The following is a 22559-nucleotide window of genomic DNA, read 5'->3' as shown; positions in this document are numbered from 1 at the left end:
TAGGAAGAAGCAGAGTACCCTTGCACATGCTACGTGCAAGATGACAGATCAAAGATCTCTTTCCATGACTCCATTTACATGAACTTTATATCCAGAAAAGGTAAGTCTGTACACACAAATCATGTTAGGGGTTCTCTGGTGTTCAAGGTGGGAAAGGGGAGTGGCAAGTTTCTTCTAGAAATGATATGTGCTTAGAACTTGATGGACGGCTGCAAATGGCTGTATAGTTACCGGAAATCACCAAATTGTGTACTTGAATTGAAACTCAGGGCAGACACATAAAGCAAATGAAGCATAGCTAGAATAGCAGACATAAACTAGCAATGTAGCTTCGTGGTAGCATGTCTGCATGGACAAAGCCTGGGGTTCCATCCCCCACAATCCAAAGAAGTGAGGAGAGCGGGGCGGGGGGGGGGGGGGGAAGGAAAGGAATGGATGGAGGGAAGGAAGGAAGAGAGATTAGCAGACAACAAGGAAGTGTTAGTTGAAAGTATTACAACTCTAACTTGAGAAAGCATTTGTGATAAGTAGCTTTCAGCCGATTGCTTCTTAGTATGTACTGTGCCAGGAAAGAGGGCTGGAGATGAACCTGTCTGACTCCATTTTAAAGGCAGGATCCATTTTATGCTGAATTTTTAAAAAATAAATTTCTTTTTACTATGAGAGTTGAGTAGCTCTGTTCCTGGAACCTGACCTTCTCCACCCCATGACCTTGATATGATATGTTTTTGAGCATAGCTGGACCCTGACCCTCCCTGACCCCTCCTAATCACTTGGTGATCACATGGTATTTTTAAAGGGTTCTTTTTTCCATTTTGTTTCTTGTTTTTTTTTTTTTTTAATTTCCATATTGCTCCATTGTCTCCCCTCTATAAAACTACTCACTGGCCAGCTCTTGGGTACACCCTAATAAAAATCAAGCTTGCCTCAAATTAGGCTCAAACTGTGGTAGCAGTCTTATTCTCGAAGTTGGGATTAACCTAGGTACTAAAATCACTGTGCCTGAGGGGGATTCATTCAGGAAACATTTGCCTGGCATTAGCCTATACCAGGAGTTTCAGTCAAATACACACACACACACACACACACACACACACACACACCACTGACACCACTAAACTATCTTTTAATTAAGGAAGTTTAAACTGAATAAAGACAGAAAAAGACGTGAGTGAAGATCTAAGTAAAAGGTGCAATCTGATGAGCTGGAACAGGTTAGGGTGAGGAGTCTCTGAAGAAGGAAGTGCGGAGGTACTGGGTGGAGGGTCCTAAAGCCTCAGGATAATCCAGCTGCTGTGAGAGCACAAAGTTGGTAGCGACACAGCCTTCGGGTGACCAGTTTAGGCAGTCGGTGTTAGTGGGGGAGCCTTAGCCTAGGCTGGCACAGGTGAGAAGCATCCAATCTTTTCTTTTTTTTAAAGATTTATTTATTTATTATGTATCCAACATTCTCCCTCCATGTATGCCCGCACGCCAGAGGAGGGCGTCAGATCTCAGTACAGATGGTTGTGAGCCACCATGTGGTTGCTGGGAATTGAACTCAGGACCTCTGGAAGAGCAGCCAGTGCTCTTAACCACTGAACCATCTCTCCAGCCCGCATCCAATCTTTTGACACTGTTTTGACTTTCCCATCTACGAAGCTCACACTGAACCACGCAGTAAAGCTGCAAAAAGGAAAGCAAGTCGCAGTAATAACACCACCAATAATAAATTAATTAGGAAATATGTTTTAAGTGCACGATTTTGTCCTGTGCGCATGCGGCAGCAGCGGGGTGGACGCGCGTGAAAGCCAAGAGGATAAGGAATCCCCGGCGGGGCGAGGGGAAAGGGCTAGTCCGAGCTGACACCACGTCTAACCAAGGGATGAACGGACAGGAAGAAGCAGAGGCGGCGACCCGAGCGGCTTTCCCGCGCTGCTCGGCTGCACCAGCGCCCTGAACTCCGGCTCCCAGCTCCCCGCCTACAGGAGGCGGGGCCCAGCTCCGGCGAGGAGAAAACTCTCCTTCCCGGCGTGCCGCGCGCGCGCCCCACGAGCCGGGGAGGGCGGAGCCTGCGTGCGCGTGCGCAGGAGCGGGCCGCGCAGACGGAGGGGTGGAGAGGCGGTCGCTTCGAGCGTGTTAGTTCGCTCCCCGAAGAGAGTGAGGGCGGTTGGCGTCCGGCGGTGTCTCGTGCGTTCGCTGGTAAGCGCGGCGGCGGCGGCGGGAAGCGGGGGCAGCGGGGCCGCGCCGGGCGGGCCGTTCCTCGGGGGCTGTCGGGGGCCGCCCGAGGCGTCGGAGGAAGCCGACCGCCGTCGGGCAGCAGCCCCGGGAGGGCGGACACGGGGTGGGTACGGCGGCGGGCAGGCGGGGGGCCGGGCCGCGGAGACGCGTCCTTCCGTGGGCTGCCGCGGGTGACCGGAGCCGAGCCTCCCGCCAGACGTGAGGGGCTCCCGCGGGAGGGCGCCTGTCCGGCCCGGGGCTTCACGTCCAGTTGAGCGAATCCACGACGATTCCCGTCGACCCCTGACCTCGGGTTTGGATTTTTTTTTTTTTTCTTTCTCGTTTGGTGGGTCGACCCCCGGTAAGACTCCCAGTTTTGTTCGACCGGTGACAGCCGACGTATTTGCTGCAGACGTAACAGACAATACTTTTTTTTTTTTTTTTAAACTGGAAGTCAGGTGGCCCGGGCGTTTTGACGGCTGAGTGGAAGGTAGGACCAGAAAACACTGCCTCTGAGTATAAGGAGTCCCTACCCCCCAATTCCCCCCCCCCCACACACACACACACACTGATCAACGACGTTTGGAACCGGTACCCCGTCAACCGCATTTAAGTGTCAGCATTCGGTTGTCACCTTGCATCTACCGGGTTGGTGCTGTTTTCTCCGTCTGCTGCTGGCCCTGGACGTTGAGGCGGAGCCAGGCTTCGGTCCTCCCTTATCCTTCCAGAAAAAAAAAAAAAAAAAAAAATGCTAGCGATAAAATCGACACTCTCCCTTGCTTTGAGCTGTTACCCTCGGGACGTTTTCAGGGTTACTGAAGCAAGCTAGAACAAACGCGTGCAACAGTCGTGAAGAACAAGTTCATCATGAACTCCGGAGGAGTGCAGAGTTTGTCCTTAAAAACAAAACCCCAGGTTAATCTGGAAGAGCCTTCTAGGTTGATGGTAATTGGAAAACCGGCCTCTAATTTTACTATTTTCTGAAATGTCATCGAAATTACAGGAAAGGATGTTTGGGGTTTTTTTGTTTTGTTTTGTTTTGTGTTTGGTTTTTTTTTGAGACAGGGTCTTGCTCACAGCCTGGTCTCAGACTTGCAGTGATTTTTTTTTTTTTTTCAAGTACTGAGATTATAGGCATACCCACCCAACCTGGCTTCCCCTCTTTTTACTTTTCTTTCTTTTTTCTTTTTTTTTGACTGGGATAGAAACTTTGGGAAATAGAGAAATTGAATAATGAACTCTTAAGAAGCAGTGGCTAAACCAGCAGTGAGGGACTCAATAAAACTCGTCAACTGGTGTGAATAAATCGTAACATCCAGAACACACAGAAACTGGCAGCACCACATAGAGCTGGAAGTGCATTGATGTGGGGAGAGGTGGAAGACTGCAAGTGTTAGGTTAAATCCTTTTAAGGAGCAGTCATATTTAGATTCCTTTCCCCTTTCACACTCTTGAGTGTTTAATCCCCCATGATTAGAAGACAGGAAGGAGGCTTATTTTGACAAAAATAAGGGGTTTTAGGGGTGGGGGCCGGGGGTGCAGGCCTTTAATCCCAGCGCTTGGGAAGCAGAAGCAGATGGATCTCTGTGAGTTTGAGACCAGCGTGGCCTACCAAGCTAATTCTAAGACAGCCAAAGCTGTTTACACAGAGAAACCCTCAAAAAAAAGAAAAAATTAACTAGAGAATTCAAAACAGGTATTTGTAAATGAGGGCCAAAGCCATAATTTCTTCATCTACTTCCCTTTCTACTTCCAAAACTTTAGTATCCAGATTAATAACTTCCAGACCCAAGACAGTGGGGCTGGGATGAACAAGACAATGAGGAAACATACACACACACTCACACCAGTTAGGGTTGCTCTTGGCAAATAGTAAGGAATTTAATAGTAAATTAAATGCAGAGACCTCACTATTTACTTTTTTTTTTTAATTTTATACTGGGAGTTTGGGAGATGTTTCAACTGGTAAAATACCAGTTGTAAAAGCTGGGAATATTGGGCTGGATAGATGGCTCCAGAGGTTAAGAACACTGGCTGCTCTTCCGGAGGTCCTGAGTTCAATTCCCAGCAACCACATGGTGGCTCACAACCATCTGTACTGAGATCTGGCGCCCTCCTCTGGCGTGCGGGCATACATCGAGGCAGAATGCTGTATACATAATAAATAAATTTTTTTAAAAAAAAGCTGGGAATATTGTTGTTAGATCCCCAGCATCCATTTAGAAACCAGGCCTAAACTGGGTGAACCCCAGAGTAAAGCTTATTGGCTAGCCAACCAGCTTACCCAAATTGATGAGCTCCAAATTCAATGAGAGACCTTATCTTAATAAGAGTAGTAGAGGAAGACACCTGATGTTTACTTCTCGCTGACACATGCTGGCACACATATATGTGCGCTTGCACATGCATACATCCAACACAAAAAATTTAATAAATTTATGTGCTGCCTATTATTAAAATGAAAAGTAATTTTTTAAAATTATGAACAGATTTGATGTAGCATTTCCTTTCCTGTGAAATTTTCTTACACATATACCTATAAGTAGATATACCTGTAAGTATACTATCACCTAGAAAGAGTCACAAGAAGCAAGTAATACCAGTTTCCTTGAGAGGAGTTCTGAGTGCAAGGCGAAAGTGGAATGAGTCAATATATTCTTGGTGTCTTTGAGCTTTGAGCCATATTACTGTGTACCTAGTTAATAAACAAATGCCAGTGAAGGCCTATGGATGATATGCTGAAAAATGAAAGCTCTCTTAAAATGCAAAGGAATGGATACTGAACAACAGTCACAAAAACTACAGTGGCCTATACCCATTCATGCTTAATGGTTCTTCAGATCAGTTGTGATTTAGACTGATTTCCAGGCTTTCATTTGACTTCAGAATTGCTCAAACTGTCTTCATTATGGAATTTTTGCTGAAAATGAAAAACTTCCTGGGATAGTTTTTCTCTATGGTTCAGGGTGAAATTCAGCTAAATTTCTAGGAATTTGCCATAGCTCAACTCAGAAGTGGCACTTTGAAATGTTCTAGTAGCCAAACCCAGAGCCAGTAGGGTCACATGACAAAGACTGTGGTTACATACTTCTGTTGACAAGGGGCAATGAAGTGATGAGAATGATTTCATAGCTGCAGGGAAATTAAATTAAAAATGGTCGAGATTATATGGAAAAAGGAATGATGAAGGAGATTATTTAGTAGATATATAGAAATTAAGTTGGAGTAAGAATGAAGATTCTTTATGGTTTTTCGAGACAGAGTTTCTCTGTGGCTTTGGAGCCTGTCCTGGAACTAGCTCTTGTAGACCAGGCTGGTCTCGACCTCACAGAGATCCGCCTGCCTCTGCCTCCCTAGCGCTGGGATTAAAGGTGTGCGCCACCACCACCCAGCAAGAATGAAGATTCTTATATATATTCTTATAAATATATTTCAAAAATATTTTTTAAAGGTATTGCGTCCTATTTGGAATGAACTATTTTAAGGCCTCTGCATCAAAGTATCCCATTTGCTTTATCTTATGTCTGCCAGCTCCTGTAATTAGTTTTGAGTACCCTAAAAATCTTGAAAGTGATACAAGGGTAAGTAATAAATATAGATACCAGTTTGTAGAAAACTAGTTTCTGGTTGTGTTTATTTCAGCTTTTGAATGTGCTCTTTCATAGTTTTGGGGTCATTCCCATGTCTGACAACTCACCTTTCACAACAGAATCTTCTTTTCAGGGAGATGTCATTTGCTTCTTGGATGTAATGCACTTTGTGTTTATTATTCAACAGTGAAAATGAGTCATACAGAGGTAAGATAGTATCATGTGTTGTGTATCTTCAGATTAAACTCTTGGGGAGATGGGAATGGGTTAATCATCAGGTCTGTGTAACAGTCCTATTTTCAGTTTGCATGGTGAGAGCAGTACAGAATTAAGGGTTGGGGAATGAAAACTGTGTAACCTTGAGAAAGTGACGTGATCTGTTGTGCCTTACCTGGGAAGTAGCAGGAGTACTTCCTTGTAGAGTTATTCGGAATGCTTACAGGAGTTGATGCGTAGCACTTAAAGCACCTGACAGTAAACAGTTCTTAAATACTATAAATATCATGACTTGTTTGGAGGCCATGAGTCTTACAAAACAAATACATGTATTTATTCAGTTGTCTAAATAGTCAAGGAAATAATTTGATCCTTTTATTCTCTTGAATTTTAGGTTAAATTAAAAATACCTTTTGGAAATAAATTACTGGATGCCGTTTGTTTGGTACCTAACAAGAACATAGCATATGGAATAATTCTTACACATGGAGCATCAGGAGATATGAATCTTCCTCATTTGATGTCACTGGCATCCCATCTTGCATCTCATGGGTTTTTTTGCCTAAGATTTACTTGCAAAGGCCTTAATATTGTACATAGAATTAAGGCATATAAAGCAGTTTTGGTAAGAAAAATATATTTACTTGTAACAAGATTCTGCTTAAAATTCTTTATAAATTTAAGGTATTTGTTATCTAATTTTTAGATAGAAATAATTTCTGATTTCCTTAAACGTGGCGGTGCACTAGGCTGTCCCGTGTTTGTTTCTCTCTGGTTGTCCTCAGTCTGTTCTCATGAAGACGAAGGCGCACGTCCTCACGTTCTTCCATGCTGCTGCCAAAGACGCCATGTAGAATGTTCTCACCGGGATAATGGGACCTTAGAATGTAGTTGTGCCAGTCTAGGTTATTAAACCTACTGTACTATTACGTATATACAAATATACCACTATTCTATGTTAATATTTTTATCAAATTTGAAACTTCTACTAGCTTTTAAAATACAATTCTTTATCAAGTTTACTGTTTGCCACTCTAGTTGGAGACATGCACTTGGGAGCGGGGGACCTAAAAATGAGGTCTCATGCAGTTGCTAACTTTATTTAGAGTTTCAGACAGTTTATACTCTGAGAGTTAAGAATCGCATGAGTAAGGTGTTTGGTTACAAGGACAAGCCACGCATGGCAAAAATACATTTTTCCATATAGCGGCATGTAAATAACAGCTGAAGTAAACTCCCTCCTAGCCAGTACACCTGGGAGGATCATAAAAACCCATTCCAAAACAATTTTGTGTTTTGAAGAAACTGAGGTTATTTTCTTGGCATTTTCTCACAAGCACTCAGAATTCTATTTTGACTCCATTCTTGGACTGTGTTCCGACTTCTCCCCATTTTTCTTTTATTTTTTTTAAATATTTATTATGTATACATTATTCTGTCTGTGTGTATGTCTGGAGGCCAGAAGAGGGCAGCAGACCTCATTACAGATGGTTGTGAGCCACCATGTGGTTGCCGGGAATTGAACTCATGACCTTTGGAAGAGCAGGCAATGCTCTTAACCACTGAGCCATCTCTCCAGCCCCCCATTTTTCTTTTTTAATAGGATATCCAGAGTGGTTGATTTGAGATGTTTTAGGTAAATCTAATTGTCATTTGATTCATAAATTTATAAATTGTTAAATATCCTGTAAACAAAGAAGTTATAATAGAATGGTGGGAACACTGGAATTTTTTGCCACCAACAATAGAGATTCAGACTGGCCAGTACTATTAGTTACAGTATCCTATTGATCAGGAAATTCTGAAGAATAGCTTGGAAAGAGACCCATATGATTAATTGTTGACATTGGGTCCTGCCTTTATTTACTGGAAAAATAAGGTAAGCAATATTTTATGACCCTTATGGTGCAAATAACCCAAAGGATTATCCTCTTGTGCTATAATAGCTATAGGAGACAATTTAGTGGGGAAAGTAAGTTCGAAGGCAGTGAAAGAATCCACTTGATACGTAAATGCTTTTTTGGTCTGGATTCAAATAGCTGTAGGTTCTTCCTTTGCCTCTGGAAATAATGTGTGAGGACTGTCCAATGCCATCTTTCCTTCTAGAGTTTTAAATAGATTAGTTAGTGTGTAATTAGGTAAGAATTTTGATTTTGCTGAAATTGGCACAGGAAGTACCAAGTGACAACTCATGAGGCCAGGGAGAAGTCAGTAGAGGAATTACTTTTCCCACCCGTGCTCTAGCTTGCCTGGGTTGTAAAGTTAGCTTTTACCTGGGGTCTCCTAAATTCTCACAAAAAGTAGAGATAATTCAAGATTAAATCAATTGTCATATTCCTCACCCCATACTTCCAGGTAACTTTTCATACAAAGGAGGATAAGTTGAAGGAGGCTCCAGAAAGGAGGCTGAGGCAACAATTCCTGGCATAGGTGTCACTATTTCTATTTTTTATTTTATTTATTTATTTATTTTTACTGCACAGGGAAAACTTCTTTGCCTCTATCAACTTTAAGGTCTAACTATTCAGTTTATATTCATTCAAGGAATTATTCATTTCTTTATCATGATTAATAAGTAATTTAATAACAGTTGAAATCAATGCCCATGTGACCCCAAATTAAACAAGGATCTTTTACTCCTTGTTAAATGCCTTTATAATATTATTTTAGACTCTGTCCCGTACTACTTCATATAAAGTTCCTTCTTCTGAAAACCAGGATTTTAATTATAACCAACTTGCAAGCATTCTAGTAGTTGTGATTTTGATACTTGCGGTCATTATTTCTTTAAGAAATTATGCACAATTTGGCATACAGCAAAGTCTTCCCTAGTTTCTGCCCCGTTTGGCTCTCTCATGGCTGACTTCAGGTCCTTCCCTGTTCGGGTGCCACTTGTTTACCGCTGTGGAGGTGGTGAGACCTGGGAGAAAGGAGCCAATAAATTTAGACAGACGAAAGCCTCATGCAATAACCAACTTTGTTTAGAGCTTCAGATGATTATTTATATTCTGCGTGTTAAGAAAAGTCGAATCATGTGAGTAAGATGTTCAATCACAAGAACAAGACACGTTGCAAAAACATGTGTTTCAATAGAGGCATGTGAATAACTACAGCTGAAGTAAATTCACTCCTATCTGCTGCACCTGGGGAGACCCATGCACACACAGGCCAAGCACAATTCTGATTTGAAGAAACTGAGGTCGCAGTACTCGTTTTCTTTGAGCTTTCTCACAGGCACTCAGAATTCTCACATAACTCCATTCTTGGACTGGGTCCTAACAGTTTACTGCTTGAATATTTTTATGAAGGCAAATTGATTTTCCCTGACACGTTAGCTGACATAAGGATTAATAGTGAACACATGACCAAAAGAGGAAAGAACTGTATCTCCGGTAAATTATGTCTTTGCATAAATTTTTGTATATATCAGTAATGACAAGAATATCCAGTGGAGTATGACATGAAAGGAACTAATTTGTTTTTGATTTACCTAGAATTACCTAAAGACCTCAGGAGAATACAAACTTGCTGGTGTTTTTCTTGGAGGTAAGCTTTAGTAATAACTTCATTATAAATATTAAGACTGATAGAAGGAGGTTAATTTAAGAATTAATTTGTTTTAGCTGGGTGATGGCGCACACCTTCAGTCCCCACACTTGAGGCAGAAGCAAGCGGATCTCTTTGATTTGGGGGCCAGGCTGATCTACAGAGCGAGTTTCAAGACAGCTAGGCTGTTACACAGAGAAACTCTGTCTTCAAACCAAAACAAATTATTTTGTTTTGCTACATAACCTTGATACTTTATTAAGCTTTATATACTTAAGGCATTTATGTGTTAAAATATAAATAACTATAAAATAAGATTGTCTTATTCATTACACTTTATTACTCTTGCAAATGATTCATTGAGAGTTTCTTCACCCTTTTAAGTATTGAGAAAAATAATTGTTTCTTTTTAAAATTTGGGGTAAGCTAGATCAATTTTTAGCTTTTCATAAAGCTGTAAGATTCCATTAAAAGCATTGGAATTTGTTGTTTGCTGCTCTTTTGAGTTGTGATTTTTTTTCCCTCTGTAAGTATGAACAGCAAAGCTAATTTTACCATACCATTGCTACTATTGTATGTAAATATTTATATTTCTAACTGAACTTAATTGGTTTTAGGTCGTTCGATGGGCTCAAGAGCAGCTGCTTCTGTAATGTGTCACACTGAGCTAGATGACACTGATGGTTTTGTTCGAGGTCTTATTTGTATTTCTTACCCACTGCACCATCCAAAGCAGCAGCAGAAACTCAGGGACGAAGATCTCTTTCGTATAAAGGATCCTGTACTGTTCGTGTCAGGTTCAGCAGATGAGATGTGTGAAAAGGTGAATTGGAACTCCGTAACTGTATGAGTAAGCTATATTAGAGGCAAGATTATTGCCTACCATATTCAGCTTCTGGACATGGTGACCTACACCTTTAATCCCAAACTCAGAAGACAGAGACTGGTGGATCTCTGTTAGTTCAAGACCGGCCTTGAATATAGGGAGTTCCAGGTCGGCTGGGGCTACATCCACCCTGTCAGAAACAAGACAAAAAATGTTTATGTCTAATTTAGTTTTGTGTGTCTTCGTTACCCTGTAGCTTTGTAGCACATAAAAATAAAAGCATACTAATAAAATGGATCTCCCTAGAAAGGGATTTGGCAAATAGATTTCATCCTTATTTGAAGAATTAATAATATCTGATATGATTTGGGAGATACCAGGGTGTACATTTGGTTTATCATTTCAGCTTTGTGGCAGATGTTATTGTCTCTCAAGTAAGCGTTAGCAGAATTCATATATTACTGAATATTAGCTAAGTATTATGAACCACTGTTTTCCAGAACACACAGTTTTCTTGGGGAAAAGATTTTTTGGGAAAACAATTTGAATAACTCTAATCTGCCTAAAAGTTTTCCTTGTCAACAAATGCTTGGTGTGTTGTGTTATCGGGCTGTTGGAGAGAAGTGGATTGACGCTGCTGTAGATACTTGTTATGTACTGCAGTGTCTAAAGTTGCATGTAGAGCAGGTATTTAGTGAGCCCTCTGGAGGGAGTGCCCGTCCAGTACAGATGAAGGAAAGGTAATCTTTTTCTCTTTCCTCTGTAGAACTTGTTGGAGAAAGTGGCACAGAAGATGCGAGCTCCCAGTAAAATCCACTGGATTGAGAAGGCAAATCATTCCATGGCAGTGAAAGGACGGTCAACAAATGATGTCTTCAAAGAAATAAATACACAGATCTTGTTTTGGATCCAAGAAATCACTGAAATGGACAAGAAATAATTGTCATTAAAAGCCATGTTATTTTGAATAAAAGTATGGTTAATTTGATAAAGAACAGTATACCTCTCAGCATTGTGAGATATATTTCAGACTAATGTTCTTTAATGTTGCCCTATTTTTGAAACATGGTATTGTGGAAATATCCTTTACAAGATGTCTTTTGAAAGCACTGTTATATGAAGATAATGTACAAATATTGAAGGTTGTCTATAATTTATTTTCATTAGTATAGTTAAGTTTTGAAAAATTAAACATTTGCATTTTGTTAAAATGGTGCTTTGTCTTACTCTGAAATACTAAGAAAATGCTTCTCAAAAGAGAAAAAAGTGCTGGCAATATGGCTCAGTCCTAAAGGGCTTGTTATACAAGCATGAGTGCTTAAGTTTTTTAAAAGTTTGTTTTCATTTACTTACCTGGGGTAGGGGTGCAGGGGTCAAAGGTTAACTTGGGGCAGTTCTTTCCTTTCAAGCTTGGTGGCTAGTACCCTTCCCTTTAGCCATTTTGCCAGTCCCTGAATACAATTCCTAGTACCAAGGTAAAGAAGTGGGCACAATAGCATGCCCCTGTATACCTAGCTCTGGGATTTAATGGCCAGCCTCTTTGACCAAACCAGCATATTCCAAGATCAGAGGCAGTATCTTTAAGGTGGATGTGTTGGAATACTTGTTGATCAGAGGACTTGAAAGCCTAGGCTCAACACAGTCAAAAGAAGCGGAGGGAACTATCATGGAGGTGCATTTCAAACAACCCTGACTGATCTTAGAGCGAAGTAGCGACTTTGAGAAAAAGTGTACTAAAGGTAAAGCTTGAGTAGTTCGTTGGCAAAAAATGAGTAAAATACTTGACAGTTTCCAACAGTTTATGAAATCAATAGATGATTCATTAAAGAGAAAAATGAAAATAGCTAAGTAGTTTGACTAATGTATGCTATATCCAGGCAGAATTAGGGGTTCTTAGGAGGTACATAAAATAAGACTAATGTTTTTAAAATAAATGATTCTATGCTAAATTCTCTTAGCTTGCCTACTGCTCTTTCTAGGCACTAAACCTCAGATTGCCCATTTCCGTCATTCCTCCTACGCTGGTTGAGTAGATCAGTTTTATTACATTTTTTCACCTTAGCTATGGCATTAAAAAAAATGAAAACCTAAATAACTTAGTTCATTCATATTATAGTAGAAAATCATATCACCACAATTTCAAATTTTGGTTATCAGTATATATAATATTTGTTGATTAACTCACTTCCTGAACAAGATTTTTTTTAATTTATTTATTATGTATACAATATTCTGACTGTATGTATGTCTGCAGGCCAGAAGAAGGCACCAGACCTCATTACAGATGGTCCTGAGCCACCATGTGGTTGCTGGGAATTGAACTCAGGACCTTTGGAAGAGCAGGCAATGCTCTTAACCACTGAGCCATCTCTCCAGCCCCCTGAACAAGATTTAAAAGTTTTCTTTTTTTTGTTTTTTTTTTTCTAGACAGGTTTTCTCTGTGGAACAGCCCTAGATATCTTGGAACTAACTTGTAGACCAGACTGACCTCGAACTCAGAGATCTGTCTGCTTCTGCCTCCCAAGTGCTAGGAATTTAAGGTATGCCCCACCACTTTGCCCAAGTTTTTTAAATTGGTAAACAGAATGAATATTTAAAATTTTAAAATACTACAGGTTTGAAAATATTGTAAGCCCAAACCAACCTATCAGAATATTACTTGGACCATTAGCAACCAACTAAAGTTCGCTGACAAATAATACAAATCATAATTTAATTAGACCTAGTGATGTAGCTCAGTGGTAGAGCTCTTGCCTAGCATGGAGGAGGCCCTAGGTTCAATCTGCACCACCACAGAAAAATAGGGAAAGAACGGACAGTACAAAAGGAAACTTACAAACCATCAGAATATAGAAGTGTAATGATAAGATGGTTTAAAAGGTTAGTAATGAGGCTATGAAACTTCTTAAACTATAGGAAGAATATAGGCAACTGTACTTGAAACACAAGCTAGAGTTAATCTGGAAGGAAGGAAACTTGGGAAAATGCCTCCAGAAGATCCAGCTGTAAAAGGCATTTTCTTTTGTTGTTTTTTTTGTTGTTGTTGTTGTTGTTGTTTTGTTTTTTTCGAGACAGGGTTTCTCTGTAGCTTTGGAGCCTGTCCTGGAACTAGCTCTTGTAGACCAAGCTGGTCTCGAACTCACAGAGATCCGCCTGCCTCTGCCTCCCGAGTGCTGGGATTAAAGGCGTGTGCCACCACCGCCCGGCTAAAAGGCATTTTCTTAATTAGTGATTCATGGAGGAGGGCCCAGCATATTGTGGGTTTTACCATAACTAGGCTGATGGTGCTGGGATATGGGATATATATAAAGAAGGAAGAAAGAAAAGTATACTGAGCAAGCCATAGGGATCACGCCAGCAAGCATCACGCCTTTGTCCTCTGCATCAGTTCCTGCCCTGACTTCCCTCAGTGATGGGCTATTAACCTGAAGTGTAAACTGAAATAACCCTTTCCTCCCCAAACTTCTTTTGGCTATGGTGTTTCATCACAGCAGTGGTAACCCTAAGGCGGTAATCAAAGATACTACTTTAAACAGGAATAAAAATCATTCAAAAATTAATGCCCCTAAGTTGTGTATAAGAAACAACTATGCTGCTTTATGTAATTACTTGCCATTTGAAAGCCATGAACCTAATTATGATTGATAAAAATTTGTAATGAGCCATAGGTCTAAGGCTATGAATATTGAAGGAAAGCTCCTGTGTGCTTTGCAGCTTGTTGCCACATTTAATGGGAAAGTATACAGTCCCTTGTAGTTTGAACATTTTTTATTGAGCTATAAATAAAAAAATGCTCTCCTCCCATCCTTTCCCCTCCCCTTTATCTCTCTCATGGTCCCCATGCTCCCAATTTACTCAGGAGATCTTGTTTTTTTTTTTTTTCTATTTCCCATGTAGATTAGATCCATGTATGTCTCTCTTAGGGTCCTCATTGTTGTCTAGGTTCTCTGAGATTGTGGTTTGTGGACTGATTTTCTTTTGTTATGTTTGAAAACCACTTACAAGTGAGTACATGCAATAATTGTCTTTCAGGTCTGGGTTACCTCACTCAATAGGATGTTTTCTAGCTCCATCCATTTGCCTGCAAATTTCAAGGTGTCATTTTTTTTTTTTTTTGCTGTGTAGAACTCTCCATTGTGTAAGTGTACCACATTTTCCTTATCTGTTCTTCAGTCAAGGAGCATTTAGGTTGTTTCCAGTTTCTGGCTATGGCAAACAAAGCTGCTATGAACATAGTTGAGCACATGCCCTTGTGGTACGATTGAGCATCCTTTGTGGATATACCCAAAAGTGGTATTGCTAGATCTTGAGGTAGGTTGTTTCCTAATTTTCTGAGAAATCACCATACTGATATCCAGAGTGGCTGTAGCAGCTTGCATTCGCATCAGCAATGCAGGAGTGTCCCCTTTTCCCCACAACCTCTCCAGCTAAGCTGTCATCAGAGTTTTTGATCTTGGCCATTCTTACAGGTGCAAGATAGAATCTCAGAGTTGTTTTGTTTGCATTTCTCTGATGACTTAGGATGTTGATCATTTCCTTAAGTGTCTTTGAGTTTTTTTTTTTAGATTCCTCTTTTGAGAGTTCTCTGTTTAGGTCTGTCTCTTCTTTTGATGAGCAATTTCTTGAGTTCTTTGTATATTTTGGAGATCAGACCTCTGTCCGATGTAGGGTTAGTGAAGATCTTTTCTCATTGTGTAGGCCGCCATTTTGTCTTATTGACCGTGTCCTTTGCTTTACAGAAGCTTCTTAGGTTCAAGAGGTCCCATTTGTTAATTATTTCTCTTCGTGTCTATGCTACTGGGGTTATATTTAGGAAGTGGCCTCCTGTGCCAATGTGTTCAAGTGTACTTCCCACTTTCTCTTCTATGAGGTTCTGTGTGGTTGATTTTATGTTGAGGTCTTTCATCCATTTGGACTTGAGTTTTGTGCATGGCTATAAAAATAGATCTATTTTCTTTCTTCTACATGTTGATATCTAGTTATGCCAGCACCATTTGTTGAATATGTATTCTTTTTTCCTTTTTTTTTGCTTTTTTGTCAAAACTTAGGTGTTCATAAGTGTGTGGATTGATATCTTGGTCTTCGATTTGGTTCCATTGGTCCTCTTGTCTGTTTTTATGCCAATACCAAGCTGTTTTCAATATTGTAGATCTGTAGTAGAGTTTGAAGTCAGGGATTGTGATGCCTCCAGAAGTTCCTTTATTGTACAGGATTGTTTTGGCTATCCTGGGATCTTTTATTTTTCCATATGAAATTGAGGATTGTTTTTATGAATTTTATGGGGATTTTGATGGGCATTGCATTCAATCTGTAGATTGCTTTTGGTAAGATTGCCATTTTGACTATTTTAATGCTACCTACACAAGAGCATGAGAGATCTTTCCACTTTCTGGTGTCTTCTTCACTTTCTTTCTTCAAAGATTTTAAGTTCTTGCCATGCAGGTCTTCCACTTATTTTGTTAGAGTTACTCCAGGATATGTTATATTATTTGTGGCTATTGTGAAGGGGGATGTTTCTCTGATTTCCTCCTCAGCCCATTTATCTTCTATATAAAGGAGGGCTACTTATTTTTTTTTTGAGTTAATCTTGCATCCTGCTACATTATTGAAGGTGTTTATGAGTTGTAGAAGTTCCTTGGTAGAACTTTTGGGGTCGCTTATATAAACTATCATATCATCAGCAAATAGTGAGAGTTTGATGTCTTCTTTTCCAATTTGTATCCCCTTGACCTCTTTTTGTTATCTTATTGCTCTACTTAGGACTATATTGAATAGATATGGAGAGAGTGGACAACCTTGTCTTGTTCCTGATTCAGTGGGATCACTTTGAGTTTCTCTCCATTTAGTTTGGTGTTGGCTGTTGGCTTGCTGTAAATTGCCTTTATTATGTTTAGGTATGTTCCTTGTATCCCTGCTCTCTCCAAGACCTTTATAATGAAGGTATATTGTATTTTGTCAAAGGCTGTTTCAGCATCTAATGAGATGATCATTTTTTTCAGTTTGCTTATATGATGGATTATATTGACAGATTTTCATATGTTGAACCATCTCTGCATCTCTGGGGTGAAACCAACTTGATCATGGTGGATGATTTTTCTGATGTGTTCTTGGATTCAGTTTGTCAGTATTTTATTGAGTATTTTCACATCAATATGAGTGAGATTGGTTTGTAATTCTTGGTTGAATCTTTATGTAGTTTAGGTATCAGGGTAATTGTAGCCTCATAAAAAGAGTTTGGCAATATTCCTTCTGTTTCTATTGTGTGGAACAAATTGAGGAGTATTGTTATTAGTTCTTTGAAAATCTTAAAGAATTCTGTGCTGATCTTTCCCTGGGTTTTTTTGTTTGTTTGATTGGTTGGTTGTTTTGGTTTTTTTTTTTTTTTTTTGGCTTGGGAGACTTTTGATGACTGTTTCTATGTCTTAGCAGTTATAGGTCTATTTAATTTGCTTATCTGGCCTTGATTTAATTTTGATCAGTGATATTTATCCAGAAAATTGTCCATTTCCTTTATGTTTCCCAATTTTGTGGAGCACAGGTTTTTGAAATATGACCTAATGATTCTCTGGGTTTCCCCTATGTCTGTTGTTATGCCCCCCTTTTCATTTCTGATTTTGTTAATTTGGATATTCTCTCTCATTCGCTCTCTGCCTTTTGGTTAGTTTGGATAAACGTTTGTCTGTTTTGTTGATTTCCTCGAAGAACCAACTCTTTGCCTTATTGATTCTTTGTATTGTTTTCTTTGTTCCTATTTTGTTGATTTCAGCTCTCAATTTGATTATTTCCTGCCTTCTAGTCCTCCTAGTTTGCTTCCTTTGAAGTTTTCCTCTAGAGTTTTCTGGTGTTCTGTTAACTTACTAGAGAGGGGTTTGACCAGTGCTATGAACTTTCCTCTTAACACTAGTTTTGTTGTGTCCCATAAATTTGGGTATGTTGTGTGGTCATTTTCATTGAATTTTAGAAAGTCTTTAATTTCTCCCTTTATTTCTTTCTTGACCCATTGATGATTCAGGTGAGCATTGTTTAATTTCCACATGTTTATGGGTTTTCTGAAATTAGTGCTGCTGTTGAATTCTAATTTTTTTGTTTTTTTTTTGTTTTTGTTTTTTTTTGTTTTTCGAGACAGGGTTTCCCTGTAGTTTCTAGAGCCTGTCCTGGAGCTAGCTCTTGTAGACCAGGCTGGCCTCGAACTCAGAGATCCGCCTGCCTTTGCCTCCCGAGTGCTGGGATTAAAGGCGTGCTCCACCACCGCCCGGCTGTTGAATTCTAATTTTAAGCCATGGGATCTGACAATCTGACAAGATACATGGGGTTTATTCCGTTTTTTTAAAATCTGTTGAGGTTTGCTTTGTTACCTAGTATGTGGTCAATTTTTGAGAAGGTTCTATGAGGTGCTGAGAAGAAGGTATATTCTTTTATGTTTGGATGAAATGTTCTATAGATGTCTGTTAAGTCCATTTCAGTCATAACACCTGCAAGTTCCCTTATTTCTCTGTTAAGTTCTGTCTAACGAACCTATCCATTGGTGAGAGTGGGGTGAGAGTGGGGTGTTGAAGTCTCCCTCTGTTAGTGTGTAGGGTTTATTTATTTATTTTTTTTAAAGATTTATTATGTATACAACATTCTGCCTCAATGTATGCCAGCACGCCAGAGGAGGGCGCCAGATCTCAGTACAGATGGTTGTGAACCACCATGTGGTTGCTGGGAATTGAACTCAGGACCTCTGGAAGAGCAGCCAGTGCTCTTAACCTCTGAGCCATCTCTCCAGCCCAGTGTGTAGGGTTTAATGTGTGATTTAAGCTTTAGAAGTGTTTCTTTTACAAATGTGGGTGCCCTTGTATTTGGGGCATACATGTTCAGTATTGAGGTTTCAACTTGTTGGATTTTCTATGACTAATGTGAAATGTCCTTTTTTGTCTCTTTTGACTGATTTTAGTTTGAAGTCTATTTTGTTAGATATTAGGATAGCTACACAAGCTTGTTTCTTGGGTCCATTTGATTGGAAAATTTTTCCCAACCCTTTACTCTAAGGCGATGTTTGTCTTTGAGGTTGAGGTGTGTTTCTTGTATGCAGCAGAGGATGGATTCTGGTTTTGTATCTAATCTGTTAGCCTGTATCTTTTTATAGGTGAGTTGAGTCTATTTATTATATTAAGGGATATTAATTACCAGTGATTGCTAGTTCCTGTTATTTTAGTTTTTGTTGTTGGTGGTGTTATTGTGTCTCTTTTTCTCTTCTTTGATATTTGCTGCTGTGAGATCATCTATTTTCTGTGTTTTGAGGATGTAGCCAACTTTATTAGGTTGGAGTTTTTCTTCTAGTACTTTTTGGCTGGGTTTGTGGCTAGGTATTGGTTAAATCTGATTCTGTCATGGAATATCTTGTTTTGTCCATCTATGGTGACTGAAAGTTTTGCTGTATATAGTATTCTGGGGTGGCATCTGTGGTCTATTAATGTCTACATAACTCGACTAGGACCTTCTGGCTTTTATTGTTTGCACTGAGAAGTCGGGTGTAATTCTGATAGGTCTACCTTTACATGTTACTTGACCTTTTTCCTTTGCAGCTCTTAATATTCTTTTTTATGCTGTATGTTTAGTGTTTGATTATTATGTGGTGAGGGAGCTTTTTTTTTTTTTTGATCCAGTCTATTTGGTGTTCTCTAAGTTTCTTGTATCTTCATATGCACATCTTTTTTTAGGTGGGAAAGTTTTCTTCTATGACTTTGTTAAATATATTTTCTGTGTTTTTGAGTTGGACTTCTCTTTTTTTTTTTTAGGTTTGGTCTTTTCATGGTGTTCCATATTTCCTGGATATTTTGTGTTAAGCTTTTGCTAGATTTAATGTTTCTTTGACCTATTTCCTCTGCTATATCTTCAGCACTTGCGATTCTCTCTGCCATCTTTTGTATACTGCTGTTTATGCTTACATTTGTGGTTCCTGACCTTTTCCTCATAATTTCAATTTCTATAATTCCCTCGGTTTGTGTTTTCTTTATTGTCTCTATTTCTGTTTTCAAGTCTTGAACAGTTTCTTTCACTGTTTGATTGCTTTTTTTAAGGAGTTTGTTGATTTCTTGTAAATTTTTGTTTGTCCTTTCCTCTATTTCTTTGAGGAAAATTTTCATTTCCTCTTTAAGGGCCTCAAACATTCTCCTAAAGTTATTTTTTAGGTCACTTTCTTCTGCTTCATCTATATTTGGTTGCTCAAGTCTTACTATTTTAAGACCACAGTTTTTATTGGTGTTCTGTTGCTCTGTAATCCCGGGAATTTTCGGGCCTGCTCTCAGGGAGGTTGGTTGCTTGGGCCTGCTCCAGCAGAGGTTACTGGCTCAGGACTGCTCTGAAGGAGGTTTCTGGCTAGGGCCTGCTCCCTTGAAGTTTGCTGATTCATGCCTGGTCGTGCAGAAGTTTCTGTCTTGAGCCTGCTCTCTCAGTGGTGGCTCCCTTGTACCTGCTTCGGTGGAGGTCACTGAATCATGCCTGTTCCTGAGGAGGTTGCTGCCTCAGGCCTGTTCCCACTGAAGTCACTGGCTCAAGGCCTGTTCCAGTGGAGGTCACTCAATTCAGACAGTCTTAAGGATAAACTAGAAAGTTATATCCCACCAAACTGAAAAATCACAGTGATTTTCCTCCTTCCTTGGATCAATGTTAGCTTCTTTGGTTTACTCATTGGGGCTGTAGCTCTCCCAGGTGTACACTCTTTTATTTTTATGTGGACTGTTATACCGAAACTAGGCATTCCAGGAAGAAACAGTTCTGTTCCAGATACTGTTAGCAAAACCAAAATGTCTTCTTTGTCTATTGTAGTGATATTTTTCCAATTGTTTCTTCAGGTTCACCCTGAGATCCCACATTCCTCCTGAGCTGTGCTCCACTGCTTTCCAGAATTGTTTTGACTATAAAGATCAGGATTTTCTTAACTTGACCTCTGTCTGAAATGGTGATCCTGCCTCAAGGAATCTCAAAACAGTATCTTCCAGTAAACAATTACTTAGGGAGTGAACCAAAAAACCCTAGAAGCTGTTCCAAGCCTGTTTGGTTTGTATATAAGTGTTTGCCAGTGAAGTACTTGCTAGGGATTCAGTCCCATAAAACTTGGGAACAGAGGATAATACTAAAATGAATTCCCTTTCAGTTACTTAGCATTAAGAGAATTAGAGAAAATTTGCCATCAAGAGAAATCAACTTGGACTGGAGAGATGGCTCAGCGGTTAAGAGCATTGCCTGCTCTTCCAAAGGACCTGAGTTTAATTCCCAGCAACCACATGGTGGCTCACAACCATCTGTAATGGGATCTGGTGCCCTCTTCTGGCCTGCAGGCATACACACAGACAGAATATTGTATACATAATAAACAAATAAATAAAGAAAGAAAGAAAAAAAAGAGAAATCAACTTATTTGTTTAATTGCTTTAAATTTTATCAGAAAATCTACAACCGCCACCCCCACCCCCCAAAAACCTAAAGACTTAAAAATCTAGGGAAAGAGATTCTTTCTAAAAAGTCACTGCCACAGCTGGGTGGTGGTGGCACATGCTTTTAATGCCAGAACTCTGGAGGCAGAGGCAGGGCGGTCTCTGTGAGTTCGAGGCCAACCTGGTCTACAAGAGCTGCTAGTTCCAGGATAGCCAGAGCTGTTACACAGAAAAACCCCATCTCAAATCCCCCTCCCCCTCCCAGCCCAGAAAAAAGTCACCGCTGCTGTGCTCATGTAGAGGGAGAGAAGCCAAAGCATACTTGAGGAATAGTGATTACAAAGGTTTCTTCAAGGATGGAATTCATGCCACACACTCTGCAAAGTCAAAATCCAAGATCAGAATGAACCCAAGGTGAACACAAACATCTTTATTCTACTCAGGGGACAGAAGACTAGCAACTCCATTTAGGATGTGTTTCCCAGTATTGAGGAAAGTAAGAGCTCAGTAACTTTGATGCTCTCAGAGGAGGCCTGAGGAGTTTACTCCAGCAGAGTAAAGGCCTTCTTCCTCAACTCACCTTGAGTAAATGAAACCCAAGAAGTATTAATTACATCATCAGGGGGAAGAGGCCATACATCCACAAACTGTGTTGTTCACACTGTCCTGTGTTTGCTTAGGAAACTTCCAGGCCTACTTGCTTAGATTAGGTCCTAATCAGTCTAGATCTGCCTCTGACCACCCTTAATTCTGCTCTTAGGACAGCAAAAGGAAACTCACCCACAGGTCATTCAAAAGTCGGACTTTGGTTTTGAATGTATGAATAGATTGTGAATGGGGAACTTGAAAACAGACTCCAAAAAGCCGGATGAACAGAAACAATTTATCATATTTCTACACGTTGGCAACACTACATCCTTAAACTAAAAAGTTGTGTGGAATATGTCAAACTCAGGATAACTAGGGAAACCAGGTTTGTTTGTTTTTTGTTTGTTGTTTCTGTTTTTGATACAAGATCTTACTATTAGCCCTTGGGGTCCTGGAACTCAGTACGTACCCAGGATAGTCCTTGAACTAACAGAGATCTGCCTGCCTCTGCCTCTTGAGTACTGGAATTAAAGGCATATGCCATCATACCTCCCTACAGCATCCAGTGTTTTTACTTGTTATACCTGTCAGTTAGCAATTACTCTAAGACAGGGCTATATTTTATTGAGTGCAAGGAAGCATAAAATAAACTACTGTTGAGAAGAAGAGAAATTATTAACTTAAAGGGATTTCTAATTTCAATTCTATTTTCCATATTTTTCATTAGGGTAGCCATTCAATTGTGTCAAGAGGTTGTGGATATAACTGTGCAGTTTTGATTAAATTGATAGAACATTACTTGTTGAATTTAAAAATATATAAAGTGAGTGTGGTAGTTCAAGCCTGTAATCCCAGTACTTGGTAGGCTCAGACAAGGGATTTCCATGAGTTCCTTAGGCTGTATAAAGAGTTCAAGGCTTCGCTGTGTTATAGAAGATCCTATCTCAAGAAAAATAAAAGATTAACTACATAATGATGCCAGCCGAGGTAGCAAACACCTATGCTGGAGCTGGAGGATCTCTAGTTCAAAGACAGTCTGAACTACATAGGAGTCATAGGAGTTCTAGGCCAGCACAGGCCATGTAGTGCAAGGCTTTGCCAAAAAATATATATATAGCCTGCATACTTCCAACACTAGTACCATACTTGGACTGTACATGTTTCACCCATGACCTC

At 39.9% G+C, this 22559-nt stretch overlaps 1 protein-coding gene across 2 annotated transcripts; it reads left to right on the top strand.

The window, feature by feature from the left end:
* Positions 1–2052: 2052 nt before the first annotated feature.
* Positions 2053–11592, top strand: Tex30 (testis expressed 30). Of its 2 annotated transcripts, none has more exons than XM_038315621.1 (6): positions 2053–2181; positions 5923–5996; positions 6400–6630; positions 9500–9551; positions 10169–10374; positions 11144–11592. In XM_038315621.1, the coding sequence occupies exons 2-6, from the start codon at positions 5982–5984 to the stop codon at positions 11315–11317; spliced, it is 678 nt and encodes a 225-aa protein (XP_038171549.1). In that variant the 5' UTR covers positions 2053–2181; positions 5923–5981; the 3' UTR covers positions 11318–11592. The 2 variants fall into 2 exon arrangements, with proteins under 2 accessions (XP_038171549.1, XP_038171550.1); XM_038315622.1 differs by having other exon boundaries at positions 2087–2181; positions 5909–5996.
* Positions 11593–22559: the final 10967 nt, after the last annotated feature.

The sequence above is a fragment of the Arvicola amphibius genome, chromosome 18 (genome assembly GCF_903992535.2).
Source record: "Arvicola amphibius chromosome 18, mArvAmp1.2, whole genome shotgun sequence".
NCBI classification, from domain to species: domain Eukaryota; kingdom Metazoa; phylum Chordata; class Mammalia; order Rodentia; family Cricetidae; genus Arvicola; species Arvicola amphibius.
The sequence above is the reverse complement of the archived record's forward strand: the minus strand, read 5'-3'. Positions and strand labels throughout refer to the sequence as shown.